Source organism: Aphelocoma coerulescens, assembly GCF_041296385.1.
Source record: "Aphelocoma coerulescens isolate FSJ_1873_10779 chromosome Z unlocalized genomic scaffold, UR_Acoe_1.0 ChrZ_unloc_scaf_1, whole genome shotgun sequence".
NCBI lineage: Eukaryota > Metazoa > Chordata > Aves > Passeriformes > Corvidae > Aphelocoma > Aphelocoma coerulescens.
Genome location: NW_027184086.1, coordinates 805884 through 829439, shown reverse-complemented (window position 1 = coordinate 829439; position 23556 = coordinate 805884). Strand labels below are relative to the sequence as shown.

Sequence of the window (23556 nt, the reverse complement as noted above, 5' to 3'; positions counted from 1 at the left end):
TTGTCAATAAGCAAACCTTTTGAACTTTTCTTTTTTTTTGAGCAGATGGACACCCAATAATGGCAGCTGGTAGCCCAGTTGGACACATTGCTTTGTGGGATCTAGAGGAGAAGAAACTGATGTGTCAGATGCAGGATGCCCATTCCACAGCAATAGCTGGCATGTCATTTGTCCCTGGAGAGCCACTTCTTATTACTAATGGTGCTGATAATGCTCTACGGGTGCGTTGCAGTTGCTGCTGCTCTCTGAAACCAATACAAAACTCGAGTTGCTGGTTCTCAGTTGGACTGTAGTGGAGTGTAGTTTAAAGATTTGCTGCTGTGTTGTCATTGCCTCATTTACTGCTTTGTAGTAGCCTTGAAGAACAAAGCTTTAGACCCACTTTTCCAGAACCACACTTTATATCCCAGTACACTCTCTTAAATCTTGATCCATTTTTATGATGTTTTGGATCATAAGCAGTTGCTGTTGATAAAAGTCCCTTGTGTTGCATGTCCTCTGATGCCACTAGGCTTTGGTAGAGGGGCAGAATGAACAGGAAGCAGTCAGGTGCTGTGGTGGAAACTTCTAAAGCTTTAGGGTAAAGGGTGAAAGCCAATGTGTGATGTTGGCTGCACCAGCTTCCAGCTAAACATATTCCAGTGACGAGAGATGCAATTTTTGGCAAGTCAGTGTTTATCAGCCTGGTTTTTCTGCTTGTTTTGGGATGCAGGTGTGGATTTTTGATGGACCTGGTGGTACAGGTCGGGTATTGAGAAGCCGAATGGGACATAGCGCACCGCCAACAAAAATCAGGTACCATGGGCAAAATGGAGAGCAAATTCTTAGTGCAGGTATGAATTCCCATTCTTTTTCAGTTTGATTTCTTGCCGTGATAAAATGTGCAGAGCTAAGTGTCTTTATTAATATACTAGATTATATTTCATGTGTTGTATAATGTATTTATGAAACATAGTAAGTAGTTACCATAAGCAGTGTAATTTTTTACTGTAACAAAGTGTTTCCCTAGAGTTTTCCTACTCTAATAGGAAACTAATGTTTCCCTAGAGTAAGGTATCAGCAAGTAAGCTGAAGAGTACTAGAAAGCAGAATAGCGAAGGAGCTGCTCTTATCATCTGTATTTAGATATTTGATAAATAAAAATTGTTTTATTATCTCCTGAGCAAATATCAGCTAGTCAGAATGAAACCTGTAACAGCTAGAGAAATTTGGTTGTGGCAGGGGAGCAATAAGCATAATATATTTAGAAACTAATTTTTAATAACTCCTTTTTCCACTGGTTTGATCAAGCTTTGTGGCTTGCACTGTCTTTATAATTTATTACGGCTTACTTGTATCTGTAATATTTATTTTCAAGGTTGGTTTTTACTGAGATATTAATCTAAAAGTGTAAAAATGCATAAGTGACTGCCCTTCCTTAGAAACTAGTGTATTTGAAAACACTGCTTAGGAAATGGAAGTGCCAGGTCAGACTGTGTTGTACCCCAGACCACTTAAGTAGTGGGGTGATAGGGACTCACCACCTAGTCTCTACTTATTCTTACGTAATTAATTGTCTGCATGGGCTACTTTTGAAAGCATTACATTACCTGTACTAAAATCTCTTGCCAATCATCCAGCTAGTGACTTGGATTCATGTAACAAGTTACTTGTCAGTATTTCAGCTCACACCAGACAAACTGCAGTATCAATCAAGTGCTGCTTAACAAATCTTCACATTTGATTGTGCAGTGGAGAGGGCACAGAGGCAACCTTTACAATGAAAAGGGTCTTAACCTTTGAGATCTGATGTATCTGCAGTGTAGAGAGACTGACTCTACACTCCTTTCTGAAACAGTGGTAAAACTTTGTGCAGCAGAAATGAATTAGTTTCCTTTCAAGTGCTACTGGTTTCCTTAGAAGAGGCATCTCCTCAAATAAACTTTATAACATTTCATTAATGTCACAGACATTACAGGGTCAGGAATTGAACATGGAGAAGATGTCTGTGAAGGGTGTTTCATGTGAGCATGTGTGGGGCCAAGCTGTAGGAATGGGATGTAGGCTACAGAAAATTAGGCTCCATTTATTCTGCTACTTACAGTGTATCTGTATTTATTCTTGGACCAGAATTTTTGGTATATACCTTATTATAGTGTTTAAAGTTGTTCATTGCTTATCTTTTACTTTTCTTTCTCAAATAGCTTATGAGTAAAGTTGATTTTTGCCCTTCACTGCTCTGTGCTAATACTTTCGTAGGTCAAGATGGAACACTGCAGTCTTTTTCAACAGTGCATGAAAAGTTCAATAAAAGTTTAGGACGTGGTAAGTATTTCAGTCAAAATACAAACATGGGTGAAAAGAAGTCCTGAAAAGTATTTGTGTAAATATTAGACAGGTCTTATTTTCACTTTAACTGTTCTATAAAAGCCAGTCACCTGAGTTATTTTGCAAACTCAGTCCTTCCTGCTGTAAGTGTACTCCTGTACTTGTTTGTACTTGAAAAAAGTGATTTCTGATCCTGGCGGTGTATGTTACTTCACTGGGCATGATTTTTGTGTTAAAAATATGTAAAGCAGTAGCTGACATTTTAGCATACATAATTGCAACTTTTTACCCTATTTCCCTTCTGTTCAATTGACTGAGTTATTAGCCAATTCATATTTATTGGCTTGAGTTCCTTTGATTTAGTGTGGAGTTGTACTTAAACACATGTTGCACATCATGCTCTAGTTAAGGAACATTTTCATTTAGGAGAGCAAGGATCAGAAAGACTAAAATAATTTGTAGCTTTAAGTATCTGTCTGTATTGTTATACACGTATTTGGATCTGTTTGAAAAGACACATAAGAATTAATTTGGGTATAAATTTGAAATTCAAGATTCTTTGCTTACTGAAAGGATGCTGTTTATTGCTTTATATAGTCATGTCTGTAGGACCATGTATTTAGCTGTGATGGAGGAACCTGTGCCTCAGGATTTCAGCACAGGATCCTGGAACAAAGAGATTTAGTGGCGAATTCACATCTGTGAATATAAAAGGCTGATGATTTCCTCAGCATTGCATGAATTCTGACAGAAGCTTTATTAGTGTTCTTAGCGCTAGGGAACAATGATGTGTTCATGTTAGCGAAATGTTTCTAAATTTAAGAGGAGCTTTGCATTTTGTTAACAGTCCTTTTTAGACTGTTATGCTCAGTTCTAACCATGAGACTGAGACCCTTAATGTCTATTTTTAAGGTTCAATTAACAAAAAGAAATCAAAAAAGAAGGGCCTTAAGCTGGATACGATGGCACTACCACCAATTACAGCCTTTGCTTCAGGTAAGTGATCTTTCACATAGATTACAGACTAAATGTAAATACATTATCTTCAGGTATTCATTTAATTTTTTAACTCTCAAAACACTACTGTTTTGGAAGCTCATGTTATATCAAGATTAGATTATTCTGTGGCCTTTCATGAGCTACTGAGTGTCAGTTTAAAATTCCATTTGTCTTAATAAACTGTTCCAATATTTCAAAAAGAACATTTTATATTAAAACATCCTTGTCTGCCTCTTGGCTTGAAAATCTCCTGCATGGGAGCCAAAATCTCCTGATGTGCATATTATTCCAGGCTGGAAAACCAGCAGGTAGGTGGAGGATGAAGATATTTGTCAGCTGAGGAAATCTCAGTTGCAGTTACAGTTGGTTTTGAGTCCTCAGTACATTTATTTGAGCCACTTTTCAAAGTTGAATTTCAAGTAATCCATTCATTTGTAATTCAGTATGAAAATAATGAAACTAACTTCTTTAAGCAGAATTACAATTATCTTTGCTTCATCAAAATGTGTTTCTTTAAATTAATGACCTCCTCTTCAAACTTGAAATCTGTTTTGTCAAAAGTGTAGCTATTTTCTCTTCTGAGGATGATTTATTATTTCCTATGTTGGAAGATCTGGATTTACAATTTTGTGGAGCCATTTGACTTCAGTGATACAGACTGTTTGTATATACTTACTGCAAGCATGTGTGTAGTATCTTTGAGGTTTTATTTAAAATTGTTAAATTTTAAAATTAATACTAGACCTGCCTGTGTTTAAATACATAGAACCTCCATTTATTTAAGAACACTCTAGAGTTGTTTATTTTTTGCTGTATTGTCTTTGTTTGGTTAAGTAAACGAGTTTGTATCTTGTTTTAATCTTTGAAGTTCTAGAAATTACAGTTTCAGGCTCTCAATTTTTTTAAATTTCCAGAAAAAAATCAAACTTGTTCATTATTTAGATCCCCATATATCGTATTTGACTACAAAGTTTGGATACCAAGTGTTTGATAAAGAATTTTCCTGGAAATGCAAAGAAAGTATTTTGCTATGTGAAGCAGATTTAGCTCTTAAACCTGACTTGGTTACCTGCTGGCTTCCGCTGCTTCAACAGCTGAAGAAAACGTTTAAGACACTCAGCTGGAAATGTGTACAGATTGAGCAGTCTAAACCATTTAAGCCAGTTTAAAACATTTACATTGAAGTATGCTTTTCAAACTGCAGAGGCTAAAATATGCAAAGACACAGAGCATAACGTACTAAACAGTGCTTGTGGTTCTGTTGTTAGCATTTTAGTTACCCTACATGTGCACAACTCTTTGCCCAGTGGTTTTTCTGAGTGGTAGCCTTTTGACTGTGCAACAAGAACACTAAATATGAACTGTGCTGTCTAAAGGTATTTCAAAATATCAGGAGACCTTAAATTTGACTTTAGAATTACTGTTGCTGAAAGGACTCTGTGTTACCTTGCAGAAGTGGCACATCAGAGTGACTGGGATGGTATTATTGCCTGCCACCAAGGGTATATAACCTGTACAACCTGGAACTATCAGAAAACCTCCATGGGAGCTCACAAACTGAGGCCAGAAGAATTTAGCAAACATAAACCTATTGACATATATGCAACAGTAAGTTTATTTAGGCTAAGATTTCTTCAGATTGGCACTGTATGCTATTTTTATTCCTGTTGATACAGAAATAATGCTTAGAATGAAAAAGCACTGTCTAGATGTGTCTTAGTTGCTTTGCAGAGTGATTTCTGCCAGCTCAGTGTGTTCAAGGAGATGGTTTGTAATGCTTATGGTCTTAAGAAAAATTTTGCATTTGCATTTTTTCCTTAAACATTCAGTTCAACTTTCTGGTTCAGAGAAGTGGTTGGTGTTTTTCTTTATTCTGTCACAGTGATGTAGAGTTGTCTGTATGCCTGTGATGATTAACTTGCTCTCAGAATGCAGATTGCTGAAGGCTCTGGGCTTAGGCTTTTTTTGGCAATACAGGAAAGTGTACTTCCAAATTGCAAGCAGGATATTACCTCAAAATTTGACACTTGAGCTGGACACAACAACATTGTGTCAAACACACAGTGACAGAGATACAAATGTTTGCTGAAGTTTATCAGCTTCTTAAAGGAGGAATTGTGACGCACCTCATTTGCTAGGGCTTCATGCAACTCCTGTGTGTTGTGGTACATGGTTTTTTGACCTTACGCTTACTAGTTAAGTGGTAGATAAATTAAATTTTAAATAACCAGTTTTCTTTTGACTATTAGATTTGGACTGTTCCAAAGACATCTAGACCACTGTTTCTTTGTTTCTTCCTATTTGAACTCTACGTGACCTTACCCTAATTTGGGAGGGTATTGGTAACATGGGCACTGAAAGAGGCTTGCAGCTGCCATGCTTAACACTTTCTCTTAGGGACTGTATTTGTGGATATCTTGATTATTGAAGTTACAGTGCTGATATTATTATCTATGGCTTCTGCTGGATGTCACTAAGCTAGGATTTCATTATCTTTCATAACCATGCACTGACATATTTATTACATGTTGTCTATTTGCTCATTTTAGGAGCTTCTCCCTCTACTTTCTTGAGATGTAGTTTGTTCTCTGCAGGTTTCCTCAAAGAACATGTTAGTATTTTGTATTCCCAATATGCTGTGTACCTTCTAACAACTTCACTGATTGATAGACACCTAAAGAATTGTTTTCATAGGTGCTTTGTTTTGTTGATTCTTTTTTTTTATTCCCCTGAAAGGCAGTTGACATTACCTCGTGTGGTAACTTTGCTGTAATTGGGATGTCAACTGGGCAGGTAGATGTGTACAACATGCAGTCTGGCATTCACAGAGGGCGTTACGGCAAAGAAAAAGGTAAGAACTCCTAAACTTCCAAAATACTGGCTCTTAACTGAACAGCAGTCACCTGATGTTCCATCGTCTTGAAAAATTTAAATAGTTTTTGAGTTGAATTTGGGATACATTTCAGTTTTTCTGATTATACTGTACTGTCCTATCTTGCAGTCAGAAAACTGATTTGAAGGATCCTTGATAGTTGTAACAGCTCTGATGTTAGCATATCCTTGGTTTTGTTTAACACAAAATGGTCAGTAACCAAAATGGTTAGCACTAAAATGAGATACTCTGGCCTCCACTCTTTTTGAGATAATTGCATTTCCAATACTTGGCTTCTTGTTGTATAGGGTTCTAGCTCTTAGATAAATTTTTCCATCTGTTTTGTGCTTCCTGCTTGGAAATGAAAGAATGTTTCATGTAAATGGAAAATTGAAGTCCTAAGCAAGTCCAGTTCTTTGCATACAGTGTTATTTTTAATTATCCAGCTGCAAATTTAGGACATAATGTGGCAGTGCTCTGGCATTTCCTTTTAATAGTTGCATACATATATATTTCATGTCATGTATTCTCATGCATGTTTTTTTGGCACTCGTGATCTGAATTTTTTGTTGTAGAAACAAGGAAAGAGTCCTGATGAGCCCTTAAGACTTACTGGATTTCTAAAAGCCATCTAGCTCAGCAAATACAAAATGGTCTCTTTGTAAAATCATTGGTTAATAGTGGGATGAATTTTCTAATTTTGCTTACTGGCCAGTAGCTCTCGGTATAGATTAAGAAATTGATCCAAAACCAGAGGAGCTATGTCTTGCCTTTACATTGCAGTGTGAAGTAGCCTAGGAAAATTCCCAGCCTTTGTGCCTGAACTGAAGCTGTAAATTTTTTCTGGAGTGGTTGGGCCTCTTGGAACTATTCCTTAAGTGATTCAAGAAGTCCCTCAAACCTCACAATCACAAAAAGTTCCCCAAACTGAAGCAGAAATAAGAGCTAACACTCCACTTCAATTGCACTTCTTATGTGTATTCTAGATGTTTACTTGAAATCAATTTAGTTTCTGTAGAGATGAAAAAACGTAGAATATTGGAGCATCTTGTCAAGTGTCTTTCAAATTGTCATATGCTTGCTACTCATTTGTTGTAGTCAGGCAAAGATAAACCAAACAGTGTTTGTCATTCAGCTGATTTCTGTGCTAAATTTAAATCCTGAAATAATACTCTCTTTTCTCTTGACTTGCAGCACATGAAGGGGCCATTAGAGGGGTAGCAGTGGATGGATTGAACCAGCTGGTAATCACAGCTGGTAGTGAAGGATTAATTAAATTTTGGAAATTCAAAATGAAAGATCTGGTTTATTCCACTGAACTTACTTCTCCTCCGAGTGGAATTCTGCTTCACAGAGACAGGTAAGAAACTGGAGTTATTTCATGTGCGTATTTTTTGGTGAACATACTTGCCGAGAATGGCAACCAGTATTCTTTATTAGAATATATTAGAATTTATATTTCTGATGCTTTGAAATACAACTGACTAGTAAACACAGGATGACAAGAGATTTTATTAGACTGAAGAAATGTAACACTGATTTTTTTTTAGGATAAACAATACATAGAGCAATGTTAGGATGTTTTTATTTTTTGTCTCTTGAGTATTCCCTGTCATATATGTTGATGTTTCTTGGCAGTGGTATTCTGGGAATTGCCTTTGATGACTTCACTATTAGTGTTTTGGATATAGAAACCAGGAAGATTGTCAGGACATTCTCAGGACACCATGGACGGATCAATGACATGGTAATTGTTAACTCATTTTCATTTGTGACATACACAGATACCTAACAGATTTCACAGATGGTGGACTTCTCTGCATGTATTAAATCACTGGGTATTATGTTCAGCTGTGAACAGTAAAGCTGTAGTTCATCTCCACAGCACTTCTAGCCATGTTAGCTTTAAAATGTAAAGTGGTCAAATTGCCATCTATTTTTTAAAGTGCTTTGTGATTTTACTGTAACTTGGCAACAAGCTGATTTGGAGGTCAAACAAAACAAAGCATTGGGAATAATGAAAACCACATTGAGGAGCAAAATTATGCAGTAGTCTCAGCTGTGTATATAGAAAAGACAAGCAAGCCGAAAACAGATCTGAGATTATGCAGCACATTGATATTTGGTTAAATCTTATGTAATAGTCCATTGTAGTGTTCATTAAAATAGTTTTTAGCTTCAAATTTACTTATAAATTCTACTAAATTAGTATTTACTTAACTTACTCAACTTTATGCTTAGGAATAGGTTTTCACCTTCAATGTAAAAGGGAGGACCAAAGTGCTTTGACTAACAGTGAGATATGTCCTGTGTTTTACATTTGAACCTGTTCTTAAAAAGCTTCTAGATTTGTTCTTTTCTCACTTTCAGTAATGTATTGTCAGTTTTGGTTTATGGCCAGACCATTTCACCCTGGTTTTAGGGAGCAGTCTAATCTTGGCAGGGCCTCCTGTGGGGTTGGCTTATTGGTTGTGCTATAAAACTGACTCTCTTATTTTAGACTTTCAGTCCTGATGGTCGTTGGCTGATAACTTCATCAATGGACTGTTCCATTAAGACTTGGGACCTTCCCTCTGGATGGTGAGTCAGTTTAAAAACATGCAGCAGAAGAAATAATTCCCTGTCTGCTAAATGGCAGAAACCTTCTGGCTTGGTTATCTGTCACCAGATGTGATATTCAAAGTTGCACTTGATGTAGCAACTCTGTCCACTATTTTAGTTGTGTCCAGTGCTAGCAATGTGTGTCTTTTTCTGGGTCTACAGAATCACACTGTCCTCAAGATCTGTTGATGACACCTGGAGCTTCCATGTAGTGTGAATGAGTGTGAACTTGTTCTTTGTCTGGAAGCAGTGCTATAATCTAAAGGGCAAGAGATTGCATAGGGTGAATTGCAGTCTGATATGCTGAGGTGTTTGTAGGATCATAGAGTGGTTTGAGTTTACAGAATCACACAATCACCAGGTTGGAAGAGACCTTCAAGATCAACCCATGCCCTAAGACCACCTCAGCTAAACCATGGCACTGAGTGCCACATCCAATCTATTTTTAAACACATCCAGGGATGGTGACTCGAGCACCTCCCTGGGCAGACAATTCCAGAACTTTATCACTCTTTCAGTAAAAAACTTTTTCCTAACATCCAACCTAAATTTCCCTTGGTGCATTTTAAGACAGTGTCCTCTTGTCCTGTCAGTTGTTGCCGGGGAGGAGAGACCAACCCCTGCCTGACACCTTTCAGGTAGTTGTAGAGAGTGATAAGGTCACCTCTGAGTCTTCTTTTCTCCAGGCTAAACAACCCCAGCTCCCTCAGTCGTTGAAGGCAAAGATCTAGTCTAACTGGATGTGGAAAGGAACTTTTCTCACTAGATCAGGTTACTCAGAGTCCCAGCTTGGCCTTGAACACCTCCAGGGCTGGGCCATGCACTACTTGTTTATGCAACCTCACCACCCTCATAGTAAAAAAATTCTGCCCTACATCTAATCTAAACCTACGGCCTTTCAGTTCAGAGCTGCTGCCGCTTGTCCTGTCACCGTAGGCCCTGTTAAAAATCAATCTCTCAATCTTTCTTTTTAATCTCCATTTAAGTATTGAAAAGCCACAAAGTTATCTCCCCCAGAGCCTTCTGTTCTCCAGGGTGAAGAACACCACAGCTCTCTTTATTTTTCTCATAGGAAATGTGTTCCAGGCCTTGGCTCATTTTCCTGGAGCTGCTCTAATTTCATGCATGTCTTATGCTGGGAGCCCCAGAGTTGGATGCAGTACTCCAGCTGGTTTTGTAAAGAGAGGCCTGTTTTCACTTGCATTCATTTTAACAACACAGTATGGCTTTACATCAGTTATATTTTTCATTTGTTTGTACTTGAAACTGCCAAAAACACTCTCTTGTGATCCACTGTGAGTAGTCTTCTCCCAGAATAAAGTTTGGCTGAGAAGTAGACAAGTACACAAAAGAAGTTCAGGAGCATAGAAAAAAGCTGAGAAGTAACTTTGCATTCTGCCAGTGCATTCTTTCAGCAGCACATCGGATAGATTTTTATTTTTTTTTAGTAATTTAAGGTGCAGTGTGCAGCTCTGGTGGTTGTGCCTGGAACTGAAAGGTTTCATTCGGATTGATTATTTTTGTTGACGTGGTTTGGTAAATTTTGTATACTTGTAAAAGTTATCATTTTACTACTAAAAGTGCCTTGCATCTCAACAAACAATTGGCCTGTTCTTGCACCATCTAAAATAGACTATGTTCTAGTCTAAAATAGAGCAGGATGGACATTGTCTTCTTTCCAGTGTAAATGGGAAGGAAATTAGCACTCTGTCTTTCTAACACTCTTTCCCTTGCAAAGTAATATGTCTACAAAAAATTGCAGCGTTAGTTAATATCAGTTTCTTCTATTTTTCATTTCTTTAACAACATAATACTTTGTGGTAAGAATCTATTCATGTTTTTAAAGCAGTCTGACGGTAGTTCTCCTTTACATGTAAAAACAATTAAATATTTTGTCTCTTGTCTCTGAAATTCGGGTCAAGCTGAAATCTAGGCAGGTACATAACAAACCCTGGTTTTAAAAGTAATTAGGTTAAATTATATTTCTGGTATGTAACGGCAAGGTTTTCCCATAACTATAGGCAGAGGAATGTATTGAAAAGGAGGAACAGCTTTAAATAAAAGGCCTGATGCTTGCTTTACCTCTGTGGCTCATAAATAGGAGAGACATCTCAGGAACTAGAACCTAAACTTTGATATTGTTCTTATAAAAAGATGGAAAACGTGTTTCTAGAAACCAACATTTATGAAAATTACCAACTGACTTTAATAAATGGTCTGATATCTATTAACTGGACATCTGTTTTTACTTGAGAGTGGTGCTTAACTGTTCTTATGTAATATAAGTCTTCCTAGTGCGTGTTTTTGCTGTAGGGCTTTTTGAAAACTGGGAAAAAAATACCAATTTGTGTGAAGAAAGTTATAAGCAGGAACCCTGGCATTATGCAGATTTTCTGCTGTGTGGCTTGTGTAGGCAAATTAAGAAATCAGGGATACGAGCTGACTGTTCATAGTTTGGATGGAACACTTGAGAAAAAACAGCATAAGAGACCTGTTAAATGTGAGCCTAGTAGCTTTATACTTCGCATTGTCTCAGTTTTGCAGTTAGGCAGGAAGCATAAAGGTAGATGCCTTCGGCCCCCTGGCAGGATTCATTTAGCTTTTTGTGTAAAAATTACAAGCATGTCTTATTTCCTGCAGTAGATTGATCCCTCCTTCCCCCAAGCCTGTAATTTTAGTCATGATTTAAGTTCAGTAAGTAGAAAAACTTAATTTCTTATTAAATTTGTTTTGGAGTTCTTTGTGGTTGATTTATTGAACAGACTTTCTCAGCTACAGATAAGGATTGTGATAAAAGGATGGATTTGAAACTTAAGAAAAAATATCTAGGGTAAATTTTTTTTCGCCATTGTGCACTGTGTGCAAAATGTATCTGGTATAAGTTTGGGACTTGTGGGTTTAGTGTTTATACTGAAAGTGATGAATGATTTTTTCTTACCTGAGATTTGCAACATATGTCTAAGAACATGCAGAGGGAATAAAACACCCCATTATGGGAAAAAAGGCTTTTATTTTTGGCATGCTCTCTCATGCTCATCACAGGAGTGCTCAGTATCTAAGGAAATACATGCCCACAAGATTTTATGTTTTGAACTGCTGTGTTACATCAATATTTTTTCTATCGTTAGTGATCGGAACATGGCTGTAGAGCTGTAAAGAAGAACAAAGTATTCACACTCTTCATTTGTTCTTTTTGTTTCTCTTGGTGAAATAGTTGTCAAATTCAACTTTTACTTAAAATTTGAAGTAACTGAAGTTTATATTTCAACAAGTGACAAGCAATGCTGTGAACCTGGGCTTGAGTGGAAGTGACTTGCTAGGGAGTGCATCATCCAGAACTTCAATGTCTCATTGTTAAAATAGTGGCATAATAAATATTTTAAGTTTGTCTTTACATGGTATTTTTTCGATTTTCTGCAATCGTGAAAAAAATTATCAAGGAATGGTTTATCAGGCTGAAGATACGGTAATGCCAAAACTGTTGCAGATAATCAGACTTCACATTGTACAGTTCATACTTTATTTTAGAAACATTAGGTGCTAGTATTAACCAAGTGTATATGAAGTATGCTGAGAGAGGGAATTGTCAGTCTGAGCAGCTGGGGCTGACTGGAAGTACAGAATTTATGGCCACTGAGAAGGTTTGTGTTAGGTACAAGGAGTTTAATAATTCGTCACATATTCCCCAGGGTGTGCTTATCTAAGGAGGTGCCAGCTTTATCCAGAATTTTGTAGAGACAAATGGTTTGCTGCATAGTGCTCTTCACTTGCTACATTTATATGATCTATTTGGATACTTCTGCTACCCTGGTTTGTGTCCATACTTGTAGTGGCCTGTTTGCATTCAGCTGTAATTCAGATACGTGTAGATAAACAAGTTTATCTTGCTGATAATTTTTCTGTTGTGTTTTTTTTCTCCATAGCCTCATAGATTGTTTTTTGGTAGACTCTGCAGCTGTGAGCCTTACTATGTCCCCTACAGGAGATTTTCTGGCTTCAGCACATGTGGATGATCTTGGAATTTATTTGTGGTGAGTATGAGTATGTAATCTGTTTCGACACAGAATTTAGGATGGGAAGGAGTTCTTATAATCATCTGTACTGCAAACAGAGAATTGCCCTGTGAAGTATAATCTCCAATGTTTTGTATTTTCTGGTTCTTATTAAGACAGGTGTTCTGTATTGCTCTAATTTGTAATAATTAAATTTAAAAATTTGATGCGGTTACAATATTTATTCTGATAGTTAAATGGTCTCTTTTTTCTAAATGTTTCGTACTCTTAGTAATTCCTGTTATGCCATTCCTAAAGTTTTTCATAGACTCCATTTCCCCCCCTGCTTTGAAATGTCCTTGTTCAAATCGTGTTTCTTTCTGAAGTGCTTTTCTTGTCCTGCTTACAGTGTTGTCTGAGACTTCTGAGCAGTGTATGAAAATTTTGATTATTTATCTTTATTAGCGATAAATGAGCACAGAGGTAAAATGTGGTTTAGTTCGGTTTCCTCCTGATAAAGCTTTAAATCAAATGACTGTTCAGGTCCAGTACTGAAGTAGCACACTCTGAAAGCGGTTTGGGTCTTTTTCCCATTCAGCTGACAGATTATTTCAGGTTATATATGTTGGCTGTAGTTTTGCCTGAGGAGTGTTCAGCTGTTAAGTCTTCCTGTGGTTAAGTAAACGTGCTTCCTTGTGAATAACAACAGATGTTTTTACCTAGCCTTAGTTTATATTGACAAAAGAAGAAATTTGCCAGAATCATTTGTGTGCATATTTCAATCCTGTGAAAGCAGGATGAATCATTTATTTTTGCATAATGTCTTGTGCATAATGTTCAGCCTGGAGAAGGCTCTGGGGAGGTCTCAGAGCCGCTTCCAGTGCCTAAAGGGGCTCCAGGAGAGCTGGGAGAGACTTTGGATAAGGGGCTGGAATGACAGGAAAGGGGGGAGTAGCCTCAAACTGAAAGAAGATAGGTTTAGATTACACATTGGAAAGAAATGCTTGATTGTGAGGGTGGTGGAGCACTGGCACAAGTAAATATATTTTTGGCCAGCAGGACCAGGGCAATTACTGCCCCTGTACTGGGAACTGGTAAGGTCACACTTAAAATAACGTGTACAGTTCTGGGCCCCTCACTTCAAGAAGAACATGGAGGTCCTGCAGCCTATTATTATTATGTCCTTGGCAATAATACTTGAACATAACATTTACATTGCAGATGTTCAGGTGAGTCTATTGCCACACTTCATTTCTTGCTTATCTGGTAGATGAGGAGAACTAATCTTGAACAGAGCCTGGTGAATTGCCACACTGAAGCAGTATTAGACTGCGGTATAAATTGTGTCTGAAGTACTTGTTCCCCTTCATCTGGAGATGACTTTTAAAATGCCTGTCTTATTTTTTCAGGTCAAACCGTTCTTTGTATTCACTTGTGTCATTACGGCCCCTTCCTGCAGATTATGAACCTTCTTTGGTGACACTCCCCAGCACCTGCCCCATGCAAGGTAATCCTCAGATGAAAATGTATTTTATTTTCCCCTTGCAGTTTGTTTCCCTGCTTGTATGCCATAGATTCATTGCCATTGTCTTGTTGGCAAGAGAATTGGGTTGACCTACCGTGTGCCCGTGCCCAGTGAAAGAACGGCCTAAGTGGAATTTTTTGCTAAATTAATAGAAGTGATTGTGCTTCAGAAGTCCTCTAGATGGAGGTCTTGTCTGCCCAAGTTTGGAGTGCCTGCACTCCATCTGCAGGAAAATCACACTGGAAAAACTATTGGCCACTAGAACGTACTTTGTGATGATGGCTGCTGCAGCAAGCACATACTTGTTTTACATACTTAAATTAGGGAGACGGGATTCATCCCAACACTGTGAATGTTTTTATCCTGATTCTGGCAGAAAGCTTTAATCCACTTTCTGTTTCAGTAAATGTAAAGTTCCTGTTTAGATGCTAAGGGCTCTTAATGGGTTACATTCCTTTGTTGTTTCAGGCTTGTCTTAATAAATTCATTGTTTTAGCCAAGTAATATTTTGCAAAAAGAAGGAAAAGTAGACATGTTTGGCCAAGACCACATAGGAAATCAAGAGAAAATTGAGTGACTGACATTATAGCTTTTCTTGTGGGATGTTGTGCTTTAATGTTGAGATTTTCTTTATTTTTATGTGCCACTTCAGTCAAACCTATGAAGAGGTTGTGATGAGGTAGTGAATATGGTGCAAGGATTTAAATGCAAGAATTTCACAGCTTTGTAACTTAGAACTAAAATGACTGTATATATATTTATACAGTTAGAACAATGGCTTACTGTCAAAACTTTGTTTTCTTTAAGAATTCTATAAATTGGTTTTATATAACTTCAGCCAAAGTAGACAAATCTTACCACTTTTTAAAATTTTGGTTATTCAGTTCTGCCTCTCAGCTCTAATCTTTTAAAATTATTTAATATTTCATAAGGCTAATACACATTGTTTCTGTAGCTTTCAGCTCTATGTTATATTAGCACCTATGTCTATAACTATTATGCATTTGTTATTCAAAAATTGCGAAATAAAAGTGTTTGGTTTGATTTTTTTAAAAAATGAATGTGGAGTATGAATGTTAATAAAAGATATCTGTTTCTGCAAGATGTGGATGTGTCAGGAGATGAAGAGCCATGTGATGAGATGATAGAATATGTTTCACCTGAGCAATTGGGAGAGCAGCTGGTGACCCTTTCCTTGTTACCAGAATCAAGGTGGAAAAATCTCCTCAACCTTGATATTATCAAGGTACTGTGCAAAAAAATAGCATACATCCAGATATATTTGCCCTGTTTCTATGAAATGCATTACCTATTCATGAAACTTGATCCTGCTTTTCAGGCATTTTCCAAGATTTTGCAGTAGAAGTCTATATGGTGCTTTTCACAGTTCCTGGGATTTGGGAGAGGGGCTGTTTTCCTGCTAAACAGTAGCTTCATAATTAGTGGTAAAAGATTTTACCTGTATATTTACTTTTCAGTTAATCTTTAGATCTAGTTTTCAAAGTATTTTAAAAATAAAACTGTTGACAAACAAAATATTCCCATGTGCTCTTACTATGATGATAATAATTTTAATTCAAATATCTAATTAACAGAAAAAAAATAAACCAAGAGAGCCACCAAAAGTTCCAAAGTCAGCACCTTTCTTCATCCCAACAGTTCCTGGTCTTATACCCCGATACGTTCCACCAGAGGAGGAAAATGATACACAGGTAAAAACAAGAATCAATGTAATTGTGTTTATGTAGTGTGTTTTAAAAGAAATCTTAAATGCTTTTTAGGATTGAGTTAAATCACTAGACTTCAAAGTACCAGTTCTAACTCACTACACTATTGCTTTATTTCTCAAAGTCTTATTCTGTCAGTAGGAAAATAATCTAATTGAGTTGTAAAAATATGTCTGCATATTCATGTACACGCTGTTATGCTTTTGTGGTCCAGTCGAAGGTAGTAAACCTCGGAGTGCTGGCACAAAAATCTGATTTCTACATTCATCTTGAAGAAGCCCTGAGCACCAACAAATGTAAGTTAACAAAATATTTCAAAAAAAATGTTGATGCTGCTTTTATTTTGATATATATGTGATTTCTAATGTCAGAACTGTAACAGATGTGAGGCAAAAAATATATAGTACAGTAGAAAAGGCAAAGAAAATGACTTAATACAGATAGCTAGACTAGATCACAGATCCATTGGTACTGCAGCTTGTCTGCAGCATGGAACCCAATTGTGGCTAAAACCCTTATAGAGAAAGAAGGTTGTGTTCCTAAGGTCATTAACCTTTTTTGAAAACTGTGATGATCTCACCCAGAAAAGGTGCTATGTATTATTTGTAGGGGAAGGAAGGAAGGAAGGTATTGATTTGGTAAGGAATAGTCTGGTGATTCACTGAAACATAGAAGTACAATGTGCCTGTAAGTTCTCCTTTCAAGGGCTACTTCACCAGACATTCAGCAAATTTACAGTATTAATTCACTGCCTTGTAATTTAAAGCTTAAGAAGAAATAAATGATACAAAAATAAGGTGTTGGATTTCTTTGAACATTCAGTTCATTTTGAAATTCAATCACTTAAATGACCTGTGGAATGTTCCAGCTGTTTTTCATGTTTGTCTTGTGATGCTGCAGAATCCTTGAAACTCAAATTTTTGGAAATGATTGCTAATATAGCTAACTTGGAAATGTAAATGGACAGTAGCTTGTCCACAAAGCAGTTCTGTTGGGAATTCTTCTACCCCTGCTTAAACATTTTGAGATGACCAGTTTACTCAAGTGCACTTAAAATATTTTGTGTGCAGAACTTTATTATCTGTCACAAATGGTGTGTGTTCTTATGCTGTATTTTTAGTATTTCGATTGGCAGTATTCTATTAAACTGCTTCAGAGCCACTCAGAGAAGAGGTGGGTGTTTCAAAACCTTGCCAAGCATCTGGAGGCTGGCTGTACCAGGCAGCAAGTACACTCTGATGCACTGTGGTACTGGACATGTGGATCTGCCTCGGGCCACCTCTGCTGTAAGGCAGGTGTGCTCCAGGGTCTGTGCCACAGCCACAATCCAGGGAGCCCAGTGATCCTGGCTGGGGAAGCTGCTGATGGGGATCATGGCTCTTTGCTTGCTAGATTACAACCATCTCTTCTAAAGGCGAAGGACCATGCAAATAAAGAGAATCATGCTGGAAACCATTCTGATTTACTGTGGGGATGGAAACAGGGTTTCACACCTTGGGTCAGGAGTGTGGAACATAGACTGAGCTGCAACCTTTTCCATGTTGTATGTGTATCAACTTCACAACATGTTCCAAGCTTCATTTGTTTAATGTCATAAAAAAAGATACTTGATGCATCTGTTTAGTACTGTTAAAATCAGTTATATTTAAAACTAGCTAATGATTTTTGTAGGGATCTAATATTGATTTATGCCACCTTAGGAATATTAGCCAGTGTCTAATACCATTAGCTACCATGAAGTTGGTCTTCTTAACAACTTCTTAGCAAAAGAAATATTAATCAGAATACATTTTAAAAATATTATGACTATCAGTTGCATTTGCAGCCAAACATATTTTTACTGTTTCATTTTTAAAGCAAATGGATGGAATCTTCATAGGTCATCAGGTAGGATGGTAGAAATCCTGAGAAGGAACACTTATTAAGAGGAAGAAAGTTTGTAATTTGCATGTATTTCTACTATGGAAAAGATTTTCCCCCAGGTCCCAGACAAGCATAAAGCATTCACTTAACAAAAGTAATAGTTATCTTAGATGCACCAGAAGATCTCTAGTTTTGCTTAATGTCAACTAGAGTAAAAATGCCTAGTAAAAGTAGTGCTCTCTGTCTTTCAGAGTATATTCACAGTTAACAGCTCGAAATCTCAAGTATGTACATTCTTTCTGTCATGTGAAATGACAAAGTTACGTGGTTAATTAGAAAATTTGTTTAACTTAGAAGATAGAAAAGGAAAAAAAAGTGAAACAAGTACAAAGATGTTGCTTGTATTTTTCAAGGTGAACTTAAAATGCATCTGAACTTCTAGTATGTGGTGGGACAGTAAATTAAAGACAGGAAGACATTTTGTTGAAAACAAAATAACAAGGAAACAGTAAAAACTTGAAATTCCTAGTCGTTGCTTAAGAATTTTGGAGTAAGCCTATCTTATGAAAGATCTGTAGGATTCTCTTCTGCAGATGTTACTGATAATGTGTCCCTCAATGTTCTCACACAGATAAAGCTCCACTTGACTTACTGAAAAGCTTGGGGCCATCTAATATTGAGATAGAACTACGGGGTTTGGCCCCTGAAGGTGGTGGCTCAACGGAGGTGATGCTGAGCTTTCTGAGAATGATTGGGATGATGCTGAACAAGAAGTACAACTTTGAACTTGCTCAGGCGTACCTGGCACTATTTTTAAAGGTAGCAATTTTCTTACAAAATTTTATGTTAGTTCTATTTAGAATTATGGTTGTGCAGTAAAAAGGTATAAATTGTCTGCTTGAATTACCTTAAGTGATTTTGGTTGAGAATGGTTATAAAATGTCTAACTGAATGTATTGGATGATTTGGCAACTCATTTGGTGACAGTCAAGAAAAACTTGCAAAACAAAAGATGTTGTGAAGAGGTCCCTGCCACATAGGTTTTGTTCTAGTTCTTAGAATTGTTCTTATTTTGTTCTTTAAATTGTTTTCATTTTTTTGGTACATGCTTAACTTCTTAGTTGTTTTTAATTATAAAACTAAGGTATGCTACATCTTAAATAAGCAAAGAATTTAATGCACAGTGGTTGGGAAGTAAATTAGATATTTTGTTGGCTTTATCACTAGACATTGCAAGCCTGACCTACTTTCCATGTCAGTGGGCTGCCTTTCTTGTGTTACCTGTTGAGTCTCACAGAGCTAATGAAATGATTCCAGGGCAGGTGTAAGTTAGAAAGTTATTGTACTGAAGCGCAGTAACAGTTACTCTTAGAGACGAAATGGTTCTGCAGAAGATTGAAACCCTTCTGATATACAAGTGCTTAAGATACTCTGATTTTTGAAACCTTGTGAAAGCAATTAATAACAGTTTACTTGGAGAACATTGTTATAAACATTCAGACACATGTAATATCAGGCAATACCCAGCTTCTCTGGGTAACCTGTTCTAGTGCCTCACCACATTCACAGTAAAAAAAATTTGTCTAGTATCCAAACTGAACCTACTATCTTTCAAACTAAAGCTGAATATCAAGACTCCTAAATTATAGCCTGGAAAAATAACTATTCCATCCGTTAAGTGGTAATAATTGCTACAAGATCAGAAAGTTTCTCTTCCTTCTGCTTTAACAAGGTTGCTGTTTGTCACATAAGGAGACACCATACATCTCTGTAGAGTGTGCTGGCATCATTCTTCTTGCTGTATGCAACATGGATAATTAAAATAATAATCCTGATTGACCTTTGCACATCTGTCTAGCCCTTCTAGCCTAAAGAGGAATTTGTGATGCAGGTCAGAAAGTGGAGAAAGTTACCCTCTAGGGAAGTGTGTAATGAGGATAGATTCAGCAGCCTTGCCAGAAGATGATCTAGTAAAAATATAGCATATTTAAGACATTTTGTTGCCTTATCTCATCTAGTACATGGAAAATGGATTTTAAAGACTAGCAAAAGGGAGGCAGTATTAAATAGAGGAAATTAATCAAAGGAAAAGTGTCCTTTACTTACTTGGGACATTTCCTGAAAGCAAAGTATTGGAACTGAATGGGAAAAACGGTCTCTTAATTTTTTTGTTATCTGTATTTGTTTCACTAACTGCTTGTTTTAATTTTCAGTTACATCTTAAGATTCTCTCATCGGAGCCAAAACTCTTGGAAGAATTATCCAAATTGTCAATGCAACTTGAGGAAACTTGGATTCACTTGCAGGGTCTCTTCAATCAGAGTCTGTGTGTTTTAACATACATGAAAAGTGCTTTGCTGTAAAATACTTCAGGGTTTTGTCTGTGTAAGGTTTCCCTCAGAGTAACAGTACAATTTATTACCAAAAATACTGGATTCCAAAAATCATACTGGATCTTGGAATCTTAGAATCATTAAAGTTGAAAAAGACTTTCCAAGACCATCAAGTCCAACCTTCTACTGAAGACCACCATGCCCACTAAGCCATATCACTAAGTGCCAGACTTCTCATTTTTTGAATACTTCCAGGGATGGTGATTACACCTTCCTGTTCCAGTGCTTCTTCTGGTGCTGTATTTTATACATCTACATATGGCATACATAAAATACAGAGTATTTTAGAACATGCATAACTGCCTAGTTTTGTTCACTTCACTTGGAGAAAAAATTACTATGTGCAGCTAAAGTATTTGTTGTGTTGGGCTCTGCTGTCAATGGACAGACATTTGGATTCAAGGCCCTGAGCAACCATGGCAGCAGGGGGTTGAAACTAGATGATCTTTAAATTTCCTTCCAACCCAAGCCATTCAATCATTCTTTGATTCTATGGCTGCATAAAACATAGTTTATAATGAAAAAATGACTTGCGGGGAAAATAAAGAAGTGGGAATGTAACTCCTGTGCCGGAGACCAAAACCTATATTATTCTTAATAAAGTTATTGTTGATGCAAAAATAAAACAAGAAGTCTGAATTGTTAACACTTTATTAAGATTAGTCTAAAGCAAATTAAACTAAAAATTGTGTTCCTCTGCAATTAGAGCTCTTTTCTTACGATGTTTGTAAAAATCAGTTGTTTTCTCGCTTTTGCAGACATCTATTTCTGAACGCAAAGATTTCCAGCTATATTAAAAATGGTTGAACTTCAAAAAAAAACCAAAAAACCCAAGCACCATACTAAACAAACAAAACCAGATCTTTGGGAGGCCCTGTTTCATATGAAAATTGTATCTTTTCTTAAGGAGAAAAGATTACTGGAAAAAAAGCTTTGTTTTGGGGAATTTTTAATTAAATCAGATGGGGTTTTTTAAAAATTAATATTTAGGTTTCAAAAAATAAGGTTTGGGCATTGTTTGGGACCTCATGAGTGAAATTAACTTGAACTGTGCTGTTTGAGAGTCTTTCTCCCAGCAGAAGAATCTCCTGAACAAGGCCTTTGCTGTATTTCACGTGCTCAAGCTACATACACAGATCAACAGAGTAACTAATACAAATATGTGCAATTTCAACAAATAAACTTGAAAGGTGGTTCATTACATTTAGCAGAAGACTGAAGCAATAGTGACGGTTAGTTGTACTGTGTATCTAATTTTTTTTTAATGCCGTTACGTTGTAGAACTCCTTTTAGTTGTGTGTACTGGAACAAATTATCTGCAAACATAGAATCAGACAACAATAGAATGGTTTGGGTTGAAAGGGACCTTAAAGATCAACTAGTTCCAACCCTCTGGCCCCTTCCAGCCTGCCCCTGGACACTTCCAGGGATGAGCATCCACAGCTTCTCTGGGTAACCTGTCCTGGTGTCTCACCATCCTCACAGGGAAGAATTTCTTGTTAATGTCCAATCTGAACCTACTGTCCATGAGTCTAAAGCTATCATGTATACCTGAGGTTTCTTACGAAGTTTGCTACTGAGATTTAAGAAAATCCTTTGTACCACAGAATTACTAGTTTCTGGTGATACGGTTCTCAAGGACCCATTGCTCCCACTTTATTGGATTGATCTGAACCAGTCCAAAATCCCTTAAATGTCGATGTAGTATATAATGAACCTCTCAGCTTGCAGGCCTTACTGTAACTCCTTTAGAAGATCTTACTGAATCATTTTTTGAAGAAAGACTAAATGTTCTAAGGTTAATGAGGGCAGACCTGCCTCAGTGGAAGAAGGACAAGTGGATAAAGAACTTTCATCTTGCATAAGAGTAAGGGTCTGTCAAGCCCAGTATTCTGTCTCCAGCAGGAAGAAGGAGGAGATGTAGTATAGCAGCCTGGTTGTGTATAAAGCGATCCTTTCTCAAGCACATCATAGCACCTTTCAGCAGATGACAATTAGATACTCTGTGACCCAGCTGTGGCCTGACAGTTGTGTTTAATGTTCTGTGACAGACCTTTTGTTCTCTCTGAGTTCATCTAATCTCTTTTAGAACCCATTTATCCTTCGCAACATCCTGTAGTAATGGGGCCTACAATTTAATTAACAGGAATAATGTATTTCTGTTTATATACTCCAGACCTGCTATCTTCTAATGTTGTATGCCCCTCCTTGAATGTGAGAAATATCAATTGTGCTCTGGTCTTCATGTTTCACAGACTGCCACAGAGCAGTGGTGAAAGGGTTTCTACTCATGAAGGACATACTTCATTTTGCTGAGTGCACGTGTCTGTTTTTTCACTGATATCCAAGAACTTTTTCTGGGCACAGATGTTCAAATCTGTAGGTACAAGATTTATCTACAAAACCTGTAAGGATTGTAGAGTAGGGGATTTTTTTTTCAGCTTCTGTTTTCATGGTCTGCTTGATGTAATCATAAGAAAAAAGACATGCTCTGCCAAGCAGGCTATTCTTCTTAGAACAGAAACATCAGGGCAATTTTTGTGACTGATGTATGTATAACACATACATCATAATATTTGCAGTCTGTATGACCTCATTAAATGTCTTTAATGCAGTTTCATGTATCATACACAGATATGTTTTAAGTCCACCTAGAACACTTCAGAATGTCGTGTTTAGATGTGAGTGATATCTCACCTCCTTTATTCTTTTGTCTTTTTCTCAATATTTCTATTCATCACTGCTATTTCAGGGGTGTTTTACTATTATTAAAGCTGCAGAGTCTTCCACCAATAGTTCTGATTGCTTCTTGTTCTTGGTCTTTTTATTTTGTCGTTTTTACCCCATATCAAAACAATGAACAACTTTTTGCCATTAATAAAAAACATCTTCAGAAATAAAAAATAATTTCCTCCTGCTAGTGGATGAAAGTAGATATTTCACCTGCTATTTCCTGCATTATTCCTTCACTTGAGATGTCAAGGACAGTATTTTGTGGTATGAGTCAAAAACTGTTGATTACAAGTAACACACATGACAGCAGAATTTGATAATTTGAGCTTTGTGTTGCCCATAAGAACTCACTTGAGCCTGGTGCTTTTGTAATGGCATATGCAATAGGATGTGGAAAAATATCTAGATGGATTAAGGGATTTAGTTGTTAACTCTTAAGTTTTCTTCCAAGCAGGGCAGCTGCTGAGGATTTTACCATTCTTACACAATGTCAAGCCCATCTTAAGCTAGCTCTGAGTAGCAGCTTGCTGTTAAAATTCTCCAC

General features: G+C 37.0%; 1 protein-coding gene across 2 annotated transcripts in view; it reads left to right on the top strand.

Moving 5' to 3' along the window:
- Window positions 1-23074, top strand: part of WDR36 (WD repeat domain 36) — a 31692-nt gene extending 8618 nt beyond the window's left edge. For both annotated transcript variants that reach the window (XM_069002622.1, XM_069002623.1), the window contains exons 8-23: window positions 46-221; window positions 713-833; window positions 2239-2304; window positions 3220-3303; window positions 4760-4914; window positions 6043-6157; window positions 7373-7538; window positions 7817-7925; window positions 8679-8758; window positions 12703-12810; window positions 14181-14278; window positions 15400-15542; window positions 15892-16008; window positions 16238-16319; window positions 18518-18705; window positions 20100-23074. In XM_069002622.1, the coding sequence (XP_068858723.1) occupies window positions 46-221; window positions 713-833; window positions 2239-2304; window positions 3220-3303; window positions 4760-4914; window positions 6043-6157; window positions 7373-7538; window positions 7817-7925; window positions 8679-8758; window positions 12703-12810; window positions 14181-14278; window positions 15400-15542; window positions 15892-16008; window positions 16238-16319; window positions 18518-18705; window positions 20100-20249 (1958 nt within the window). In that variant the 3' untranslated portion in view covers window positions 20250-23074. The remainder of the gene's footprint in view (window positions 1-45; window positions 222-712; window positions 834-2238; window positions 2305-3219; window positions 3304-4759; window positions 4915-6042; window positions 6158-7372; window positions 7539-7816; window positions 7926-8678; window positions 8759-12702; window positions 12811-14180; window positions 14279-15399; window positions 15543-15891; window positions 16009-16237; window positions 16320-18517; window positions 18706-20099) is intronic.
- Window positions 23075-23556: the final 482 nt, after the last annotated feature.